Source organism: Porites lutea, chromosome 1 (genome assembly GCF_958299795.1).
Source record: "Porites lutea chromosome 1, jaPorLute2.1, whole genome shotgun sequence".
Classification (NCBI taxonomy): domain Eukaryota; kingdom Metazoa; phylum Cnidaria; class Anthozoa; order Scleractinia; family Poritidae; genus Porites; species Porites lutea.
In genome coordinates this window covers 20,731,298-20,752,873 of record NC_133201.1, presented here as the reverse complement: position 1 = coordinate 20,752,873, position 21,576 = coordinate 20,731,298, and the positions used below count along the sequence as shown (strand labels likewise).

At 40.7% G+C, this 21,576-nt stretch overlaps 4 protein-coding genes across 4 annotated transcripts; 3 read left to right on the top strand and 1 right to left on the bottom strand.

The window, feature by feature from the left end:
* The first annotated feature begins 5,982 nt into the window (after positions 1-5,982).
* LOC140946481 (uncharacterized) lies at positions 5,983-7,411 on the top strand. The gene is made up of 4 exons (XM_073395611.1): positions 5,983-6,080; positions 6,165-6,254; positions 6,374-6,430; positions 6,839-7,411. Exons 1-4 carry the CDS (start codon positions 6,018-6,020, stop codon positions 7,256-7,258), a joined length of 630 nt encoding a protein of 209 aa, XP_073251712.1. The 5' UTR covers positions 5,983-6,017; the 3' UTR covers positions 7,259-7,411.
* On the top strand, positions 7,316-11,063 carry LOC140946490 (uncharacterized; the record flags this gene model as incomplete). Its single annotated transcript, XM_073395622.1, has 8 exons — positions 7,316-7,533; positions 7,879-8,416; positions 8,642-8,855; positions 9,056-9,315; positions 9,632-9,795; positions 10,003-10,151; positions 10,515-10,709; positions 10,904-11,063. Coding segments are annotated over 8 exons (1,890 nt in total), but the record flags the coding sequence as incomplete, so codon positions are not given.
* Positions 11,064-11,308: 245 nt separating this feature from the next.
* LOC140946472 (uncharacterized) lies at positions 11,309-12,616 on the bottom strand. The gene is made up of 3 exons (XM_073395600.1): positions 12,252-12,616; positions 11,846-12,097; positions 11,309-11,471 (listed from the first exon to the last, which is right to left on the bottom strand). Exons 1-3 carry the CDS (start codon positions 12,491-12,493, stop codon positions 11,309-11,311), a joined length of 657 nt encoding a protein of 218 aa, XP_073251701.1. The 5' UTR covers positions 12,494-12,616.
* Positions 12,617-17,667: 5,051 nt separating this feature from the next.
* On the top strand, positions 17,668-20,684 carry LOC140926051 (uncharacterized). Its single transcript, XM_073375855.1, has 3 exons — positions 17,668-17,709; positions 18,204-19,675; positions 19,739-20,684. Exons 1-3 carry the CDS (start codon positions 17,668-17,670, stop codon positions 20,682-20,684), a joined length of 2,460 nt encoding a protein of 819 aa, XP_073231956.1.
* The last annotated feature ends 892 nt before the right edge of the window (positions 20,685-21,576 follow it).

Sequence of the window (21,576 nt, the reverse complement as noted above, 5' to 3'; positions counted from 1 at the left end):
AAAACACTTTACCGTCGCCAAAGAAAAGAATGAGAAATATAGCTGTTATTCTTATTGAGAAGCAGAAACTTTTCCTTCTTACCGTTGTGGAAAAGGGAAAACAGAACAACGATTTTGCTTGATACAAGAGTCGACTGAAAAGGCGGTGATAAAACGTGCAACTTAGATAAGTTACAAGCTTGCGAGGAATGTTACTCATAGTGGCAATCGTGTTATTTCGTCTTCTTTGTGACAAGTGGTAAACTATATCAGAAGTGAGGGCACCATGTCCCGTCACCTCTCGTAACCTTCAAGTGTGAGCCAGGTTTCTTTACATTCGACAGGTACTTTTTCTTTTCAAATTTTAATCACAAACCTACAGTTCTCTTTTTCAAAAGGTAAATTAAAGAGGTCGTATAAAGCAATTTTCCGTTACCCAATCTTGATGATGCTGAAAGGGATGGAGTTTACAACACAGTTTTTCCCAGAAATACGGCACTTATAAAATAACGAGTTGCAGTACCTTTTATGGACTTCAGTTGGCTAATTAGTCTCGACCATACCAGTGCCTTCAAAATCGTCAAGATTGATAGAATAATATAATATAATTTTATTGCGATGAAAAGTGTATGAGTTTTTTTCGGCCATCTCACAATGACCAGCAGGCTAAATACACAAACGATTGACACTACTTTAAACTACTGATATTATTTCTTGAAGCAAAGACTTTTCTTGATTAGCTAATCAGTGTACAATATAATCTTAACTGCCTAACTTAACAATAGTACAGGATACACATCTACAGAAAGAAGTAGACTGTTACAGAGCTTAGATTCCCTTCGACTCTTGTACCGTGAGAATGAGTAAAATCACTATCCTAAGTCTGCCAAAGTGGTTATTTCATGGCGAGTTCCATTGTTTTGGGAGGAAACGGAACTAAATTTTTAACTGTGTACCTTCAAACAACTCTTCTTATTCTTGCTCATTCTTTTTTGCTGCTGTAAACCCCCAACAAAATATTATCATTGTTTAATTTTTTATCAGTGCGTTTAAGGGCCTGTTTACATGGGGTGGGGGACCCCGGTCTAGTGGGGTTGGTTTCTTTTGTTTTCACGCTCTGGGGGACACAAAACAAAAGGAACCTACCCCACTAAACCGGGGTCCCCCACTCCATGTAAACAGGGTCTAAGTTATCAATGATTAATAGGAACTGAGATAATCGTTTTGACGGGCAGAAAAAACCAGTTTCTCGTATGGCACTACGTTAGTTGACAGGGAAATCGAAACAGGGTGCATCGTTGTAATTCAAATCACAGTCACAATTCTGTCTTATCAATAGCCAATATGCAAACATTTACCCTTATCGACACCAGAGCCGTTCTTGTCCGTTAAATAGAGAATTTGACTCATGGTAAAACAGATCTTTGCTAAACTTTTTTTCTATACTCCCTGTATACTGTATGTTCGCTTGGTAATGTCCTTGACATTGGTTGAAAGGAGTATGTTATTCCCGTCTAGTCTAATGCCCTATTTATGCTTTCTATCAACGTCACCAAGGAGATTATAACTAGCCTGCGTAGCAGGCGCTAGGAAATAAATGGGCGCAACAAAAAACGCGCGCGCGAGAAGGAAACACGCGAGGGGAGAGGGAGCGCCTGCACGGAAGGCCCCCGAAAATCGTTTCCCGCCCTCTACGCAATTACTTGGCAGCGCTGCATGATCTGTCAAATTTTTTGACAGAAAACTGATATCACTTCGCGCGTTGAAACGCAAATTTGCGGGAAATTCTACATGTCGGTCGATTCCGGCGGTGAATTGCAAGCAAAATCAAATCGCGGACCAAAACAAAAAGAGGAAAATCCTAATATTTTCTGTCGTCTATGCAAAAAAATTTGCGAATAGTTTACGGGCCTTTGGTTACAAAGAAATCTGGATTTTCGTCTTACATGAATCTATTCAAGCCGTCCGCGAGGGAAAATGACTATGGTCGAGTGATAGCTCAAAGTCTCCATTAGATCGGGATATCTGTTGAGAAAATTGAAGGAATGTAACAGGTTGTTTGCTCTCCGTGTGGAAGAAAGCTTTTAGAATTATGTGACACGTTTAGTTCTGTTTCGTCGGCACTTGCTGAAGTTTCTTGTGAAGGCGGTGCCGGTGAAACGTTTAAACGAAAGATTGGAGCTGTTTTAACTCCGGGAAGAATGCATGCATCATAAAATGGGAGAAAATTTTGATCATAAGGTTTATCTTTGGAAGAAAACGATCGAAGAAAACCTGAAATCAAGGAAATTAATCCAGGAGATTAAAGTGCGAAACATCTCAGAGACGCTAATTCATCTTTTTTGGTCTTACCATGTTACATCCTCTTTTTGGAAAAGCGTAACCAACTGGCTTCGAAACGCTCTTCCGTTAATCGGCAAAAACAACATACTGAACATTACTGCACTGGGCTTGAGGCCGGAGCCTCATTCTTCAGAATACTCGTGTCAATTAAACTATTGTCTCCTGTTCGCGCGGTTTCATATTTGGCAAGTCAAAATGGATAAAATATCGCCTAATTTTGTAAATTTTCTACGCCTAGTAAAGTCAAGATCTATTATAGAGAAAAAAGCAGGGGACACTAAAAAATGGAACTTTCTTACAGATTGCCTTGTTATAGCTCTTGATATCGATTGTTTCCTTTCCCTGACGGTCAAATACCAAAAAATATTTTGAAAAAATTGTAAATCTTGTATTTAACTAGATATATTTGACTGATTGTACACAATCAACGTTCGTTTATTGCTCCTGTGTTTTGTAGGTAGTCGAACTGTACTTTCTTTGAACCTTTTTTTGTTTGTTTTTCTTTGTGTTGTAGTTTAGTTATTATTATTATTAATAAAAAAAAAGAGATTAAAGTGAAGCAAATCCAAGATCTTCAAAGTGACGATATGGAGATCGACGTTAATCTGGAGGAAGTTAAGCTTAGTGAATACAAGTGGTACAGCCGTGAAAAGTACAAGAGGTCAATGAGTTTACTTGAAGCCGAAAGAAATTTCGAAGGGGCGTCTCTCACGGAACAGGATGTCCTAGAAAGGTGCATCAATAGGGCATTGAATAAGTTAAAGGAGGAAAAGTTGCCTCTGTACAGGTAAAAATTAGTACTTGACCATAAAGAAGCTATTAGCAAGAAAATACATTTAATTCAAAATAAAGAAATTTGTAAATAAAGAAATGAGCAACAAAATAAATTTGTTTTAACATTGCAAATGAAAAATTGGAATATTTTGTGATAACAAACATGATTGGTCTGCTGAACACTTAAACAAACAATATTTATGTTTTCCTCTCGGTAACTTTTTTTCACCCTGTTCCATTTTGTACGTTAATCGTATTTTTTAGGTACTGATGAAATACCAGGATTTTTCCCTTTACTAAAAAATCATGTCTTCATCGTGCGCAGTGAAGATACTTTTTTTATCTTTCACGTGTGAGGATATTGGTGTCGCCATGGTTACTAACATGATTAGCCACTTACAATGAGAGCTTCCCGCTCAGGTGTGCGGCTAGTTCTTTTGAAATTTCATTCACTAAATGGCTTCGAGGTGCGAAGACGGTACACTTCCCGGTGACTTTCTCGATGAGCTGCCAATGATGATTAAAATGATGATTGCTAGTATTTATTCTAATTTTTAAATTTTAGAAATAAACATTGTAATTCATAGATGGTTATAGTCTCATGGAATAACAGAATTATTGAGGAGTAATAAAAATATATACAAGCAGAGTTGTTTGAAGCCTAATTAGCTCTTATTTAGGTCATTTCATCGTGATGGATGCGTATTGTTGTCGCCCAAGGGTATAAAGGTTTTTCTCTTCTAAAGTCACAACTCTCTTCCTAAGGAACAACTCCATGAAATGGACTGTGGAACATGACTTAACGCTTTGTGGAGAAGTCCTATTACAGGAGCCCTTCAAGCATCCAAAAAGTAGTAAAGAGAGGGGAGAGGTTTGGTCAAATATAGCGGTCAATCTCAACAGTCTGGAAAATCCATCATTTAAAGTGTCAAAGAGATCAGTCAGAGACAGACTTACTTTATTGCAGACCAAGTACAAGGGAAAAATAAGGGAAGAAGAAAAAGCATCTGGCATAGATTGTGAAGAGACTCCGCTAGATGCAGCAATTGAAGAGATTCTTGAGAAGGAAAAGCCAGCTGACATGGAAAGAAATGAGCAAAGTGGTACCCAAACCTTAAAGGAACAAAGAGAGAAGGCGAGTGCTGAAGAGGTTAGGCGCCAATCCATGGAACGCCTTGGTAATGCAGATTCAGAGGAAGGAAAACCCAGTAAAAAAGGAAAGAGAAGAAGCTCAGATGCTGTTGAATATCTCAAAGAGAAATTCGAGTTGGAAAGTCAGCTCAGGAGGGAAGAAATGGATTTCAAGAAAACTAAGCAGCAGATGTTGGTGGACCAACAGAGTCAAATGCACAAGCAGCAGTTAGAAATGATGAAGATGCTACAACAACAGAATCAGTCACTGGTGGCTTCATTGGAAAAGTCTACTTGCACAAAGTGATTGACACAAATGTCAGCACCTGAAAACGTTGTGTTTAAAGTGCTACTGTGATCAAATCAAGCATCATTTGTTTTTTTCGTTTTTTACAATGTTTGAAAGCTAATAAATACACATACCAAATTTGAGACCGTAATTCCAACTGGAAGTCCGACTTTTTGAGCCATGTTTTTCTCCGGTGGACGTCCGCCATTACCGAAACAAGAAATGGCGGAGCGAAAGGGAGGGATTGGTTCGAGGTCAAGTGTTACGTCATCGTATCCTTTAAATTAGAGCGCGAATATTAGCAAAGTGAGATCTCTTCACGAGAAAAAGGGGATTTTCTGATCTCGCTCATTTTCATCGCAGAAAGATGCCTTCTTGTCGCTGCGTCGTTCAAGACTGTAGCAACTGGTCGAATCCTAAATTAGGCATTTCTTTGCACAAGCCGAAGACTAGCTTTGAAAGCCAGAAATGGAAAGCCTTCGTCCGAACACATCGCGCTAACTTCAACCCCAAAGGGCTCTTCAAGATTTGTTCAGTTCATTTCACTGCCGATTGCTTCGAGCGGGCAGTTCATGTACCTGGCGCTCCGAGAGTTACACTTGCCGGAGCCATTCCAACGATTTGGAAGTTAGGTGAAGCGGGCAATTCCAGTGCCATGTCAGCGAGAGACCGGCGTATGGTAAGTAATAAAACATTGTAGACCTTTGATCCTTGTTCACACGTACACTTCCTGGGATCGAGGTATTTCAGCTTCAAGACGGCATAAGAAAGGGCAAAAGGGTTTTTTTCTAAAACACAGACGTAAACTACATGCACACTGAGTAATGAACAGATATGACAAGAACTGAAAGCCCAATAGTGGTTTTGTCGTGTTTCGCGCGTTCGAGCGAAAATGAATAAGTCACTTATACAGTGTTTTGGTTGCCTTCGCTGCAGGCTTTCAACTCGTAAAACGAATAATATTTTTTGGTTCTTTGAGACTGCAAGATCATTTATTGATGCTGAACTGTAAAATCTTGGTTAAAAAATAAAATTATGGATTTGCCGATCAATATCTTTACACCTTCGGTGTTTTTTTTTTTACTGGAAAACTAAATTCTGGTTTGTAGGCAATGAAACATATCCTTGCCGTGCACGAAGCTAGCAACGTGACCACCTCGCAAGAACTTGAAGAAGATGAAGAGTTTGATTCACCCGCAAGTGGGGAATCTGCGGTGCAGGTATGTCCAGCTACGAGCCTTTTTTTTAGGCATCTCACAATGGTGACTTTATAGCGTTTCACATAAATGGCAGTCGGTTTGTTATTATTTTGTATGAATCCATTAGAGCTACTGGCCTATATGTTGGAGTTAAAATTTGTTTATATTTTTCTGATAAGTTAACTCTGAATACAAAGAAGAGGTTATTGGCCACCATTCATAAAAAAAGGTAAATTAGATATAGCTTCTTTGTTTTTTTTATGAAGCTGGAGAGGGAGCCGGACAGTAATGAAATTGAAGAAATGGAAGAAGAGGTTGAGGAGTATGCAGTAACCGATCTCCTTTCGTCATCAAACTCAATGCAGGTATTTCCGGGCAGACTTCCACTTGCTTTGCTTAAAAAATGGCATGCTTCTTACATTGTTATCAAAAATTATACTTATTCTTAGGTTGAACAAACTACTGAAACAACTCCAATAGAAGGTTCAGTGCATGCAGATATGGATACAAGTAACTCACTGTGCTCATCAAGCTCGATGGTAAGGGATTTCTTTTATTTCAAAGAAAACGTGTAACAGTACCATATTACCTTCATTATAATAATTATTACATCTATTGTTATGAGAATTTGACTTTTGTTCTTCTAATAATATTGTAGGACCATGTCTCATCACAATTTCTACCTGCTGCTGCATCAACACCAATAACCCCAACTGTAAGTATCATAAACAGGAAGCAAGCAGCATTATTTTTTAATTGAATATTAGTCCACTTTGACTTTCTTCAAACTATCTTCAAACTGCTGTACTTCATTTTTACTGTCATGCACAATAAGTCACAAAGAAACCCACAAACCCCCAAAAGGAAGTTATGGTTTTTAAAACACAGCGGGCAACTGCAACAGCAATTGAAAAGAAAAACATTTTTCAGAACTCCCACAAATGTTTCACTCTGATGCCATTTTGGCCACGTCATTGTAGACTCATATACAGCCAAAAAAGTAATAATTTTAGATTACCAAAGTATACTAAATATGTTGACTGGGGCCAATACATAAGCCATTTAAAGTGACAGTTTTTTACATGTAAAGATATTAAAAGCTGAATTTTCAACTTATTGACAGGCACATGAAAATCAAGGTGAATGCAGCACTTGTCAAGACCTCTCTACAGAGAATAAAGAACTAAAAAAAGAGATCAAAGTATTACGATTTAAAGTCCCCAGACTGAGTAACAAGCTGGCAAACAACCAAAAGCAGTGGGTGGAGACTTTGCAGGAGATCCACTTACATGCATCTAAAGATCATTTAGAGTCAGATTGTGGTGAGTGTTCTGAATGTGTGTTGGGTTGGGGGGGGGGGGGAGGAGTATTCCAAATTGTGGGCTATACAAGACTTTGCAGTTATTCTCATTTGTGGTGTTTATCTTTGATGGATACTCCATGTATATTAGTAAAAAGGCAGTCAACCTTTGGTTTTCAAACAACATCCAATTTTTTTTCCCATTTAGTACAAATTACAGAAACTATTCCATCAGATAAATAATCTATTTGTCGTTGATAGGCTACAAATATAGATAATCTAAGCCATAATGACTCCTTTTCTCTAGATAACACAGCACAAGCTCACAATGCTAATTCCACTGTGTTTGGTAACCAGAATAACAGTGTAGATGACTCTGCAGAGATTAGTGATGACGATGATGACAATGAAGAGCCAGAGAATGATGACGATCCTGACTGGACTCCTGAAAAATTAGATGAAGTCTATCAGGAATTAGGAGACGATAATGTGAATGACAGCCAAACAACAAAGCCTAGGTACTGTATAGGATGTACCATAACTTACTAGTTAATGTAGACATGCGCATGCAAGTGTGGTCCATCTTGTCTTGAATAAAAATCTCATTATTTGTGAAGTAAAAAAGGGAGAAAAAACCTTTCTACCCCCCTATCCCTTCCTAAAAAAGGCACATCCACCACAGCCACACCATTAAATGTGTGGTCCTGGAGATATACATGTATTAGTATTTTAAGAGAGAGTACGATACACTGATTATTTCTTTGTATGACTTTAAATGCATCTTCCATGACTTGACATTGGATGAAAAATGGGAAATATCTGACTCATTTCTAAAATTACTATTATTATTTATCACACAACAGGCTGAACTGCACGGGAAAGAACAAGCGTGAGGAGCCTAAAGGCATTGTTTTTTTATCCAAGCTATTACTACTGTTTCAGTACTGCCATTATTGTCTTACTCCCAACCCAGAAACTGTTTGCACACAAACAGGAACTCTATTGACCATTAAAGCCAAATGCAGCAGTTGTCAAGAGATATTTACCTGGGAAAGCCAGCCATTCCTTATGGGCAAATTTCCAGCAGGCAACCTTCTCCTCAGCTTTGCAACTCTTTGTGCTGGAGCATCAATAAAGAAAATGTTGACAGTGTTTCGGCACATGGGGGTACTTGTCTACAATGAGCCCACCTACTACTACCATCAGCGGCATCTCCTCATTCCCACTATCATCTCATTCTGGCGTAAATACCAAACAAAACTGCTGGATTCCCTGAAAGGAAAAGAAGTAGTTTTAGCAGGAGATGGGCGCCACGACAGCATGGGCCACTCAGCAAAATATGGCACTTATACTATATTTTGTTGTACTGTTGGCCTTATTATTCATATTGTTTTATTACAGGCAAGTGAAAAAAACCTCATAAAAATCATACAGTCATGTAGTAACACCAAACCCAAAGCAAGGGTAAATTTAATTTCAATAATTATTATAAATATCTATGAACTGCAGAATCAGAAAAGCAAGGCCATGTTAAAGAAATGTTGTCAAAAGACAAAATCTGAATGCTTGAACTGAAAAAAAAAATCACATTTATAACAAAACACCCGTCTGTTTTGTATTTTCTAGGCTAATCAGGCAGGAAGCAGTTCTGGTATCGAGTTTATGGCCTTCAAGGAAGCCATGACATATATTCTAGCCACAGGCATGATTGTCAAGTCAGTTATCTCTGACCGCCATGCTTCCATTGCTAAGTGGATGAGAGAAGAATGTGGCAAGAAGTGTGCTGAACTTGGCAAGCCAGTTATCAATCATTTTTTTGATCTTTGGCACATTGGGAAAAGTATGCAAAAACAATAAGTAACCTAATATGTTTTCATCGTATGTAATCATATACATATATCAATATTACTATTACTTCTTTTTATTATAGTTATTATCAGAGGAGACAATGTCTCTGCTTCTCTGTGCCTTGATCAAATTTATTGTACATGTATATTGTAGAAAAGCACTTAATGTTGAATTGTTTTGCTATTTTCACAGAAATCCAAAAAGTTCTAACAAAACTGAGCAAGGAAAAAAACTGTGAGATCATTGGCTGCTGGAGGAAGGCCTGTGTTAGACATTTTTACTGGGCAGTGACCTCCACTCAAGAAAGTCTTGGAAAGGTCAAGGTTGCAAAGTTCCAAGCATTCCTCAGTCATGTCATCAACAAACACAAGAACCTTCCTAATAGACTCTTCAGTGCTTGTGCTCACGGTGAAGTCATCACACCAAAAGTATGGATGTCTAAAGGTACAAAAGCCTCACTTGCTGCCGCACCCTATGTTGATCTTATTATGTTGACCAAACGTCTTGGATATAGGACTACATAACTGTAACATTGCAAAGCTTGGTTGAGCTATTTTTGAAGAATTTCAGCCCCATCTGCTCAAATGCAACTAGAAACTGTCAACAATTGAAAAAAATATGAAAAATATGAAATATCACTGTCCTTTTTTACACTAAATTAAAAAAATAATTTACAACTAGTGACCACCTGATTTATAAATTTCATCTAAAAACCACAATATGACAAACATTTCCCCTGTATTGCTTTCATTCATACTAGTGTCAGAGGCATATGAAAAGCTGTATACAGCCCTTACGAAAACCAGCCTTACTAAAGGAATAGAAAAAGCTTCCTCAGTTGAGCAAACAAGCTGCCTGGAAGGGTATCATTCAGTAGTCAACCAATTTGCCCCAAAGATGCTGGCCTACTCATGCCTGGGAATGCTTTGTAGGTACGTGAAATTTAAGGCTTATGTATTTAAACATACCAACACTTAAGTTAATCTTGAAAAAGCAAACAAAATTGTATGAGGAAAGGCACTGGGATGCTGCCTTTTTTGATAGATATAGAGAGTTTGCAAAACTGGTAGAACTTGTCACATAATTTAATACATTCTGATTACTTTGTACCTTTCTCTCTTCCTCTTCTTTTTTTTAAGATCAGTACTGGCTGCCCTTCACTTTAATTACAACCTCAGAAGAGAGACAAAGGTGGATGACCAGGGCCAACCACGCCTTCACATCTCATACCCAAAGTACAAGGAAGGAGAAGCAACAGTCAGGGAAGTCAGGGTAGCTCCTAATTATGGTAAGTCTTTGATAAGGACCATTGTAGCAAAGTATACCTGTAAGTTTCCAAGTTGGACAACCTCAAAATGATGTCTATTCTCAAAATCAAATATCTACATGTACAGGTGTACATCAACAGGTTTCCTGGTATTATCATGACTGCAGACAGGTTAGATGCTGCCAGAAAATATTCAGCAATTTAATTTAGCTATGCTAATAAGCTACTACTTATGATGTCTTGTAATCCACAGTTCCTTTCTAGAGAGAGGAAAATGTAGATTCTAATAATCACAGTTAGTCAAAAAGTGAACTTACTTTAGCTTGTGAAGTCATTATGCAAAGTACTTCCCTGAAGAACTTTTGTAACTGCCTTTCTCCTTAGAGTATGTGGCGGAGATTTATGAATCTCTAATAACAACTCCACGACGGAACCTCCAACTGATAGAAGAAGAGCTAAAACAGGTGGTTCCAGACCCTATGCACTCAATGCTTGAGAAGCAATCCAAAGATGATGCAATACGGAAACACAATGAAAGAAAAAACAAGGAAACAGTGATTTGTCCTCCCACATGTTCAGGTAAAATGTCTTGGCAATGCAATACTCGCTCTAGGTTTTTCATCAACATTTTCATCCAAACACTCAAACATTCTACTGAATTTGAAGCTGGGAAACAGGTTTTCAGAAGCAATATTTTTTATAGTAATCTGTATGAAAAAAAAAAAATTTCTTTCAGTTGTAATTTTACTTGACTTTCACCTGATTATCTACAGAAGCTGAACTGCAAACCTTGTTAGAGGAAAGTGACCAGTCAAGACCAATGTCAAGAACAAATACAAGCAGAAGAAGACGGAGAGCACAGCTATGCAGAAAATGTGGACAGCCAAGAAGAGGACACACATGCACTGCTTCACAAAATGATTAAATGCTACTGAAGTTACAAAGAAAAACCTGATAATCATTTATTTTTGATTACACTGTACTGTTCTGAGATAAATGACCTAAATATTCATGGCACACATCATTGTTGTTATTTGCATTTTTGGAGAAAAGAGAAGCCAAAATATAACAGGCTCTGTACTGCTCATATTAATCACTTTACAAATCACAAGTCTTGAAATGATGGTTCACGTAATGTATGAAAACAAAATATACAGAATAATGATAATGAACACTATCTATGATTCGTCATCTTCAAAGCCATGATACTGGCCATCTTCACTCAGAAAGGCTGTCCTTATTGCTTTGTAAGCACAACATGGCAGTGGATGACGCTTGGAACTTCCCGTAAACTCCCAAAGAAGTCGAGTAAATTGTCTGTACGACACTGATCGAAGAAACCTATAAAAAAATAATGAGAAAGATATGTACAGTTTCATATGCTTGACTGGTGGAGTTTTTTGTCACTTGTGGCAGCTTATTTGTTTAGGCTGTTGTTTCATCATGCATGGTTTTTCTTCAATTAAAATACAATAATATGAGTTTTTGGTTGACAATAGAAGTTTTTGAGGATTCTGTATAATAAATAGACTGGGATGCAATAGACTGTAGTAGAAATAATAATGAAATATAACTGTTAAGCGTTTATTTGTTGACAAACGGGGCTTTGAGTATAATTTAACCTTATTATTTTTAAATTGCTCACTTTCACTTATGAGACACCCAGGTGAACAATAAGAACAACAGAAAAAAAAATCATGGAATGATCGACTCACTCTGATTCCGTTTTACGACCTTGACTGAAAATAGCCCGGTAACTTTTTCCAGCTTTGGTCTTCAGGTTAAGTGATGCCACTTCAAGAACCCATCGGTTTAGGCAAACATCCTGAAACCCGGGATGAAAAGTGATACAATCACCTGCCCGTTCTATATTTTCCATTACTTCCCCCACACGATCTATTTCCTTGCAACAAATGCATTCTTCCTTCTTGGTGGCTATGTCGACCGAACAGTTCGAACAAGTGCACCTACAAAACAAAAATAACGCGTTCTCCGTTCAGTATTAGAAACACGCAATCGAAATTATGAAACAAATTCGAATTTATGGGCGAATTCCACCATAACACAAAAGATTTAAAATGAAAAAGAACTGCTTAGAAATACAATCTGAGTCATGCCTACCATGTGCCGACGTCTAATTCGCCAGTAAAGCGCCTTTGAAGCACGAGCTCCCATTCTTCCTCATTAGCCACACTTAGCGTGTATGCAGCAGCCTCTTCCTCGGTCGCGACTGGCTCCAGTTCCTCATCATACGGGACGAAAGCTGTTCCATCGTCATCTAAAATTTCGCTGTTTTCGTCAGAACTTGAACCGGATCGGTCTTCCGAAGAAATGGAAGAAGAAGACGAGGGAGACAACATCATAACAACTAGCTAGTATAGGTTTTGGTCGGCTTTGCAGCGATATCAGAATATTTTGGGGATAACGTGACGTCACAAAAGCAAAGCCGCTGAACTCAATTCGTCGGCTCGAATAGTTGTTGTTTTTGTAATGGCGGACCAATTTTACGCACTTTCGGACAGCCTTTTTAAGGAACCTTCTTCGTTAGGTTGGTCTGAATCACATTTTTTCTTGAAGTTTTAAGTCTAAACACTAACTTCGAGCCCAAAAATGTTAGTTTAAAGAGATGCGATTTTCGTCGCAGTGGCACTTTAATTAATATGTTGTATAAACTCTTAGTTGGAGAAAAGTCTATTTGCACAAAGTGACTGACACAAATGTCAACATTTTGAAAACGTTGTGTTTAATTAATGTGTTGTACTAACTCTCAGTGGGAGAAATAACACACATGTTCATGTGTCTTAGTTTTAGACTGATTAAAAAGACACTGGCCCCTCCCCTTTGCGAAACCCATATTTTGTTAAACTTTTTTACTTAAAGTGTGTGGGCAAATATAGAATTTCAAGTTTTCAAAAGTTTTAAACTACTTTTCTCTGCATATTTTTTGTGCTGCAGGAAAATTGCTACTTTATGTGGTATATTAAATTGTGCTTCACTTGTTTACATCTGGATATTTTTTTTCTGCTTATGTTTTCAGCCTCAAGTCTAAGTAGAACTAGCATCTTAGTGACATAACAACAGTACAGATTAATATTTGTTTTGCATCCACGTTGTTGTGTTTCTATTCTGATCTTTTGTTGCTAGTGCAACTAGCTATAATTTTAGTAAGGGGAAAAATCATTCACACCCCTCCCCCTTACCATGGGTGGTTTTCTGATTCACAGGTCTTTGCCCTGTGCCCTCCCCTTTTGAAAATGTCTGTTTAGCTTCCTTCATACTTAGGCTGTTTTATCACATTATCCTCTTAGCTTTTCAACTTACACAAATCCCAGGTGGTGTTTCTGGGTACTGGAGAGCATATGCAGCTTCCAGCTGCCATGACCCAATTTTAAAAGTAATATCAAAAGATGTGGAGTAATTAGGAAAAGTAGTCTTCAAGTGAAGGAGGATCCAGTTGAAAAAAACTGGAGGTCTGATTTCCATAGAGGCATGTAAGGGCATTTCTTAGGAGAGCACTGACAACATACATTTTGCCCACACTACTGAGACCAATTTTCAAATTTTTTTTAAAGTCCAGAAACTTAAAGTAGTTTGTGACATCATTAAATAGCCATTCTACCGATTCTCTGACACTACTCATCGATCGATTGAAATCCATCATTTGAGGGGTTAAGACTCTATTCCTAAAAGGGGCTTGAAGGTGTATCCTTAAAGGGTATGCCGGATCACCATAAATGCAGTATGGATTTCCAAAAGGGGAGTTTGCAAATGCTTGGAGGTCATTAAGGAGTCTTGAATCTGCCAGCATGCCTGCATCGAGTCTTCTTCCAACTGAAAATTAGAAAAAAAAATTAAAACTAATCATCAAAGAAGAAGAAATCAAAGGAAACAATTTCATACCTACTGGTCCATATAAATGACCTATCAGACCATTGGGAAGGGCAACACACTGAAATTTCAGAGCATGTTCTCTTTTGTGTCCGTTATAGACGAACAGTCCCATCAACAAAGCCCAACAGTTGTCTAGGGCAGAACCCTGGGCAGCAATAGTGTCGCTATACAGTTGCAGCAAGGGCTGAGAGAGAATTTGGTGATTCCACTGAGTGATTCTGTGGCCGTGAATGTCATATTTATAGGTAAGTACTTGATTGCTGACCATACTAAGGACTGGTACTGGTCTGCCGAATCGTGGAATAATATCACTGAATCTGCAGGGATAAGATAACCTTCTAAGAAGAACACAAAGTCCTTCCATTCCACTTGTTACGGTTCTTTGGTAACAAGTAAAACTGTCTGGTATTTGAATGACCTCGGCGAGAAGTGGAAGATCGTGTTTTCTGAACCTGAACTCGCCTAAGCACTCTGCATCGTTCATATCATCAAGAGAAAACCTTTCGTAATTCTCATAGCAAAAGCGGCTCTTCGTCATCCAAAATGCCATGAGCGTGACTTAGGAGAAAAAGCTCTTGAAGCTCATGAAAATTACCCATTTTACCAAAGAACTGCAGCGCTTTTGTTTACGTTCACGTCGTACGTCAAGCAAAACTTAAGTTTTTATTTTCCCGCCTTTTCCTTGCCGTGAACGAGCTATTCTGTCCCAGTCTCTACGCGGTACAATCCGTCGTCGTCGTCCGCTTCGTCGTCGCTGCTTAAGGTCCCTATAAATAATGCCATTATCCCAGAAAAGTCAGACGTCTCCCACTCTCCCATATGGGTCACCAAGTCTCTGGATTAAAGAATGCTTTTTAGCTTTTTTGTAATTTTAAATTTCGCCAATCTTTTTCAAAAAATAATATATTGTAATTTTATTTTTAAACATTCGTTGTACGCTTTCTATTTTTAAGTACATTTCATCACTGATAAATACCATTTCGCCATCATGTACAAATAATCAAATAGTGCACATTTCAGGATCTCAAGATTTTAGTTCTCGAGTGGTCAGCATCTGGTTAATAAACAAAAAAAATAGAAAAAATAAAAAATAGTAATTCTTTTTTCTTTTATTTGTTGAAGTTCCTGATGGTAATTATTTTAGGCTGGTCTCTTGGGATACTGGCTGATAAGGTTGCATAAGTCATGTCGTGATCTGAGATACCCAGGGGACATGTGCCCTTTTTTTTGACCAGATCTTTTCTGTTCGTGACAATGAGGACAATCAACGTTTTAGAATGGTTAATAATTCTTGTTGGTCCTTTTACCACGTTCCTCATATTAAACTGTTCGAGTATCTTGTTTCTTTCGTACAACGTGTCGCCACGTTCGTCCTCTAATAGATTGGTATTAAAGTCTCCAAGAATTACTATATTTCAGAATTTTGTCCAGATACTTTCCATTAATTTTGGAAACGCTGTGAAGAATTCACTCTTTTGGTTTGGTGGCCGGTATATAGTTCTTACCAGAATGTCTCTTGAGTCAGCATTTACTTGCGTACATATCCCTTCCACTTGTTCATTTTCCAAGTCCAGTCGGTGGATTGCTTTCAGGGACTTGCAATAATACAGTATATCACACAGCCCCCGCCTTGTCTGCCTGGTCTGTCTCTTCGGATGACATTGTAATCTTCAATGTCTATTTCTCCGTTGATCATTTCACTGTTCAAGTGCGTTTCTGTTACTCCGAATACGTCGAAATGGCATAGCTTTAGAAGGATTCATAATTCATCCATCTTTTTCCTTAACCCACGGACGTTAAAGTGTGCTATGTTAAGATGTTTGCATTGGTAGTAAGTGTGTGAACTAAATCCTGTAGGTATTCATCGTTATGGTCTTTGGTATGATTTCTGCATTTGTTCATAAACTTGTTGTCCGGGAAAGGCCCATAATCAACTTCTATAGTGTTCAACTGTAACCCGCAGTCAAGCGAGTTTTCCAAAGTGACGTCACCAGAGAAAGGCAGATTAAATAGAAGGCAAACATTGCAAATCCAATTCTGCAGTTGAATACTTTTGAATTGCTTTGGGCTTACTCCACCACACCTAATGTGAAACTGTTTGTTACACTCCTTGCAGTTGAGTGCCTGGTGATTACGAGAGATCGTCTTTGAACAGTGATAGCATCTATTGGGTCCAGGATTCAAACTGATGTCTCCACTGATAAACAGTCTTATTTGGTGACAGCTAGACGTCGAATTGGAGTGGTAAGTGTTAGTAGTCTATTTTGCAATTTTAATCGCTGTGCTGTTTGTTTTTAGTCGGACACTAACATCGCATGCAGAAGTATACTTAAGATCCCGCACGTATCAAGCACCTGTAAAGATTACACTTAAGCTGACCAAAACCAATAAGACATAAACAAAATGTATTCTTTATTATGTTGAAGCGTAACTCTATTAATGTTCAATCATTTAAACACTACAAATTTGGCGCTTATCGATTGGATTTTTTTTTAACGCAAGTTTAACAGTTTTTACAGTTTCCAAACTTATTCTTTCCACCCCTGCAAATGGTGGCCTGAAATTTCTTTTTAGTACCTTTTTCTTTGCTCTTTCATTCACCTTATGACCACTTTTCTAATTTTTAGAGTAATGTTGTGGAAACCCTTAAGTATCGCCTTAAAGCATTGGAGGACTTAAACAGAACCTCCGTTGATGTGCTGTTACGAAAAACCAATGCCTCGGCTTTGAATAGTGGCTCGGACTTTGATAAATACGTAGCCATGCAGTTGGCAGAAGTGCCTGTAACCTGTGCCTCCAATGCCCACTATAAGAAATTCCCCTATCACTCACTCGCACTGCGAGAAATACGCCATTGCCTGCACAAGCCTAAAGATCAATTTAAAGCTTATTTTCTGGCCGTCTCCTCCAACCATGATTATGAACAGGTTTTGGAGTCCCTGGCTAAAGTTAACAAGAGCTTCCTTGAGCCTCGTTCTACCATGCCCGGTTCTGCCACCTTGACCTGTTTTGGATGCGGTCAGATTGGCTGTACATGAACCACTGCAGGTTTCAGCCTTACGCTCGGCGTGGCGCCGCATCTTCCAGATCTGGCCCAAGGCCCCAGTCCCGTTAATAATCATTTTTTCTATGTATTGGCTTCCTATGTAGTTCACCTTCGTGTTCACCCTATGTTCTTACATGGGGTTCTTTTGTTCGCTCTTGGTCCCCTCTTCTATTACGGCCTCATCTGTTCAGTTCCCTCAGTGGGAGCTAGACCACGATTTCTACCCTCTGGAAGTCGCTCTTATTAATCTTCAACGGGTCTCGTCGAAATCTGTACACATTCAGGAAGTTCCAGGTTTACCAGCCAATAATAAACGTTTGCAACCTGATTTTGTACATGATGTCATTGTTGGTAGAGCTTTCGCAGGTCCCTCTATGCTAGCTTTCAGAGATCCGCACCATTTTCTCGAGGGGCAGCTTCACCATTTCCGTGAAACCTGGCTCTCTATCACCTCGCAGAGAGATTGTGATATACCTAAAGAAGGTTTGGGTTAGATTGAAGACGATCTTCAAATATTTACAACATTTTCGTGGATCCTGCAAAGGTTATCCAAACCGGCTACTTCGCCCGCCTTTCACGCGGCTGGCTTTCGGAACAACAATGGCCGAGCTCGTACCTATTGCCGCAAATGGAACCGCACCGGTACGTGCAGTAACCCTTCACACCAGGAAGGCGTCGAACATATTTGTGCATATTGCAAGCTCAAAGACCACACCATTGGCTCTTGCCCGACTCGCCCTCCGCCGCCCACCACAGCCGATTGACTATCTTCTCCAGCTCCCACATCTCTCCGGTCGAACAGCACGTTTTCGCCCGCCGTTTCTTCGCCTGCTCCCGCCTCAACAGCCTTATCATCGCCTTCTTCGCAGCCCAACTTTGTTCCCGCTCCCTCTACCGCATTTTCTGGCCAACTTTTACTCTCTCGTGAACACTCGCACGCCGCAGTTATTCGTCACATTCTTTGCTTCAAGTCTCCGCTCCCGAACGCTTTTGGCACTCGAAATCCTGTTCCGTCGAAGCTGAACATTCCTGTTTGGAAATCATACCTCGAACATTACTCTGATTCTGTTGTTGCCGATTTCCTAGCCTTTGGATGGCCTATTAACTGTCACTCCGTCGTTTCTGTTTCATCTCAGCCCCCGAACCATGCTTCAGCCACCAATTTTCCGGATGTTATTGACGCCTTCTTATCTACCGAGATCGAACATTCTGCTACTGCTGGGCCATTCACGTGCAATCCTTTCCCAGCCCCCCTCCGCACGTCTCCTCTGCTAACTGTCCCCAAGGATGGCACCCAAAGGCGCGTCGTACTGGACCTCAGTTTTCCTCTTGGCTCCTCTGTTAATGACGGAATTCCCAAAGACTCTTACCTCGATCAGCCTTTCCATCTTTCACTGCCTCGTTCCGCCGATTTTGTTGACCTTTTTCTCTCCAAGGGCGCTGGGTGTTACCTTTACAAGAAAGATTTGAAACGCGCTTACAGACAGATTCCAGTGGATCCTAGAGACTACATCTTTCTTGCCTATCACTGGTGCGACTCCTTTTATTTTGACGTTGTCCTCCCATTTGGTCTTCGTTCTGCAACCCTTGCCTGTCAGCGGACTACCAACGCGATTGCTCACATCTTTCACTCTTTCTTTGGCCATGACTGTATCAATTACATCGATGACTTCGGCGGGGCCGAATCCACCTTCGAAGACGCTTCACTTGCCTTCTCTGACCTGGAGCGTCTGTTCACTGATTTAGGCCTTCAGTCGTCCCCGTCCAAGGACTGTCCACCTTCCACGAGAATGGTTTTTCTCGGCCTCACTTACGACACCGTCACACTGACCATCGCAGTGCCTCCCGATAAACTTCAAGACACCGCCGATCTCATACGTGCTTGGCTAGCCGCTCCACGGTCCACTAAGTCCGACCTTCAGTCTCTCATCGGCAAGCTTTCCTACCTTTGTGCTTGTATCAGCCCCGGACGGATTTTCATGCAGCATCTGCTTACCGAACTCTGCCAGCTTCCCACAAAACGTGCACGTTTCGTGCCCAGTTCAGACATGCTGTCCGACTTACGTTGGTGGGACAAATTCCTCTCTGTCTACAATGGTGTTTCACTTTTGCGTTCTTCCCCTTGGCCAGTAAGCGATCATTTCTTCTGTACTGATGCTTGCCTTACCGGTATTGGCGGTTTCTTTTGTGGCCGTTTCTTCCACTCCTCGTTCCCGACCTGTTTTGATCCAGCCTCTCTTTCCATTGCTTCGCTCGAAATGTTGGCCGTCACCGTCAGCATCAAGCTGTGGTCTGAGGATTTGCGCGGTCTACGCATCTTGGTTCACACTGACAACCTCAACACTGAGCTGGCTATCAACACTGGCCGTTCCCGTGTGCCTTTTATTCAGTCGTGCCTACGCGACTTATGGTTCTACGCCTCCCTTCACGATTTTGAGCTGCAAGCACTCCATATTCCCGGTTACGCCAACATCATTGCTGATGCTCTCAGTCGTTGGGACAGTCATCCTGAGTTTCGAGACACCTTCTACGAGGCCGCTTCTCTTCACTATGACACCCTCACGGAGTACACTTGTCATTCAGACCTATTCCATTTTGACTGTCAATGGTAATCACCTCTCTATTTGGTTGCAGGTTTTCACCTTGATGACCTTCACTCCTGCGTCACCAGGATTCAAGCCTTCGCTCTGTCTGATTCTACCAAGCGAAATTATCATTCCGTCTGGAACACTTACTTAAAATTCTGCCAATTTTACTCCATCACTCCCTTTCCAGCCTCCTCATCGACCATCGCTGCGTTTATCACCCTGCTTGGCTTCTCCGTTAAGTCACATCGCACAGTCAACAACTACTTGAGTGCCATACGGCGTTTACACGTGTTTTGCCATTTCGAGACTTCAGCCTTCGATGACATCCATGTCAAGCTTACCCAAAAAGGTTTGGAGAAGTCTATGGTTCACCTTCCTCATCGGAAAGCACCTCTGACCCCAGCCATCTTGCTACAATTTTACCACCATCTTAATGTTCGCGACTCCGCCCATCTAGCCGTGTGGTGTGCCCTGCTTGTCGGCTTCTTCTCCTTCTTCAGAACTGCCAACCTCGTCCCGCAGTCCTTTGACAAGTTCTCCTCTCATCATACATTGTCCAGGGGCAGCATCACTTTTGCCACCTCAGGTGCTCTCCTCACAGTCACCCGGACAAAAACACGGCAGGCCGGCGATACAGCACTCGTGGTACCAGTTCCTCGTATTCCTGGATCTCCCCTTTGCCCCACCGCTGCCCTGCGATTGTTACTCGACTCGGTTTCAGCCCTGGCTGGCTTCCCGCTCTTCACATACACCACCGCTTCTCATCACCCTGCCTGTATCACAGCCTCTTCTTTAAACGCTAGTATCAAGTATTTGGCGTCTTTGGTTTCTCTCAATCCTCAGGATTTCTCTGGTCACAGCCTGCGTTGTGGAGGTGCCACCTTCGCCTTCCAGTGCGGGATCCCCTCCGAGCTCATCAAAGTCCAGGGTGATTGGAGATCCGACGCCTACATGCTTTATTTGACACTGCCTTTGGCAGACAGACTTGTGCTGTCTCATGTTATTTCTCAGCACATTCAGCTGTTATAGTTTAGTCTACTTTTAGTAGCCTGCATAGTTATTGACACTGCCTCTTTGGCGGACAGGCTCGTTTTGTCCTCAGCACGTTAAGTTGTTACCGTTCAGACATCGTTTTGCCAGTTCCCCACATTTATTTCTTTGTTTTGGCACAGATTTCATTGTTATGGTTTTGTTCATAATTCGCTTTGCTTATGTCTTTCTCCTTTTATTCATATCGTGCCATGTTATCTATTTCCTCTCCCCTCTGCTTCCCCTCTGACTTCGCCCCCCTCTGTGAATCCTTTGGGCCTCTTTCTTGGTTTGGGGTCTCCTCTCGAGGCCTCGGGTCCTCTCCCTCGTTCAATAAAGATGCCCAAACGGATTCACTGGTGGTTGATGTCTCCGGGTGAGTGGGAGGGAGACCAGGGGATAATTGTTTATATTCTTAGGAATAACTTAATTAGACCCAGGCCCTCGCGGCTCGTCAGCTGTTTTCTTCACGGCGCTAGTTGTCATTTTATATCCTTGTCAGTTCGCTCGTTCGCTGTAACATCAATTTCAGCACCCTCCCTCCCTCCCTGGGGTCTCCTCTCGAGGCCTTGGGTCCTCTCCCTCGTTCAATAAAGATGCCCAAACGGATTCACTGGTGGTTGATGTCTCCGGGTGAGTGGGAGGGAGACCAGGGGATAATTGAGAGAATTTTGACTGTGACTTGCCTCCTTGCTGGATTTTTAAGGATCATATATCTTGTAAACAGTTTTCCTCCAACATTTCTCGTAGTATTTTAGACCAACTGGCTACAGGTGCTACTCCTTCTGGGGTATGATAAGGGAAGTGTCACCCCCACTTGTTGTTATGCCCTTAACAGTCGAGCCCTCAAAACCTCATCTCTTTAACGACGATCGTTTCATTCATTAATCAA

Bases quoted from the DNA above. Each gene is read 5' to 3' on its own strand.
- LOC140946481 (XM_073395611.1), top strand. From the start codon at position 6,018: ATGGAAGAAGAGGTTGAGGAGTATGCAGTAACCGATCTCCTTTCGTCA. The intron at 6,081-6,164 runs GTATTTCCGGGC...ACTTATTCTTAG, and splicing joins CGTCATCAAACTCAATGCAG to GTTGAACAAACTACTGAAAC. The intron at 6,255-6,373 runs GTAAGGGATTTC...ATAATATTGTAG, and splicing joins TGTGCTCATCAAGCTCGATG to GACCATGTCTCATCACAATT.
- LOC140946472 (XM_073395600.1), bottom strand. From the start codon at position 12,493: ATGATGTTGTCTCCCTCGTCTTCTTCTTCCATTTCTTCGGAAGACCGA. The intron at 12,098-12,251 runs GTAGGCATGACT...TTTGTTTTGTAG, and splicing joins GAATTAGACGTCGGCACATG to GTGCACTTGTTCGAACTGTT. The intron at 11,472-11,845 runs GTGAGTCGATCA...ATTTTTTTATAG, and splicing joins GGTCGTAAAACGGAATCAGA to GTTTCTTCGATCAGTGTCGT.
- LOC140926051 (XM_073375855.1), top strand. From the start codon at position 17,668: ATGGCCGAGCTCGTACCTATTGCCGCAAATGGAACCGCACCG. The intron at 17,710-18,203 runs GTACGTGCAGTA...GTTTCATCTCAG, and splicing joins CCGCAAATGGAACCGCACCG to CCCCCGAACCATGCTTCAGC. The intron at 19,676-19,738 runs GTAATCACCTCT...CTGCGTCACCAG, and splicing joins TTCCATTTTGACTGTCAATG to GATTCAAGCCTTCGCTCTGT.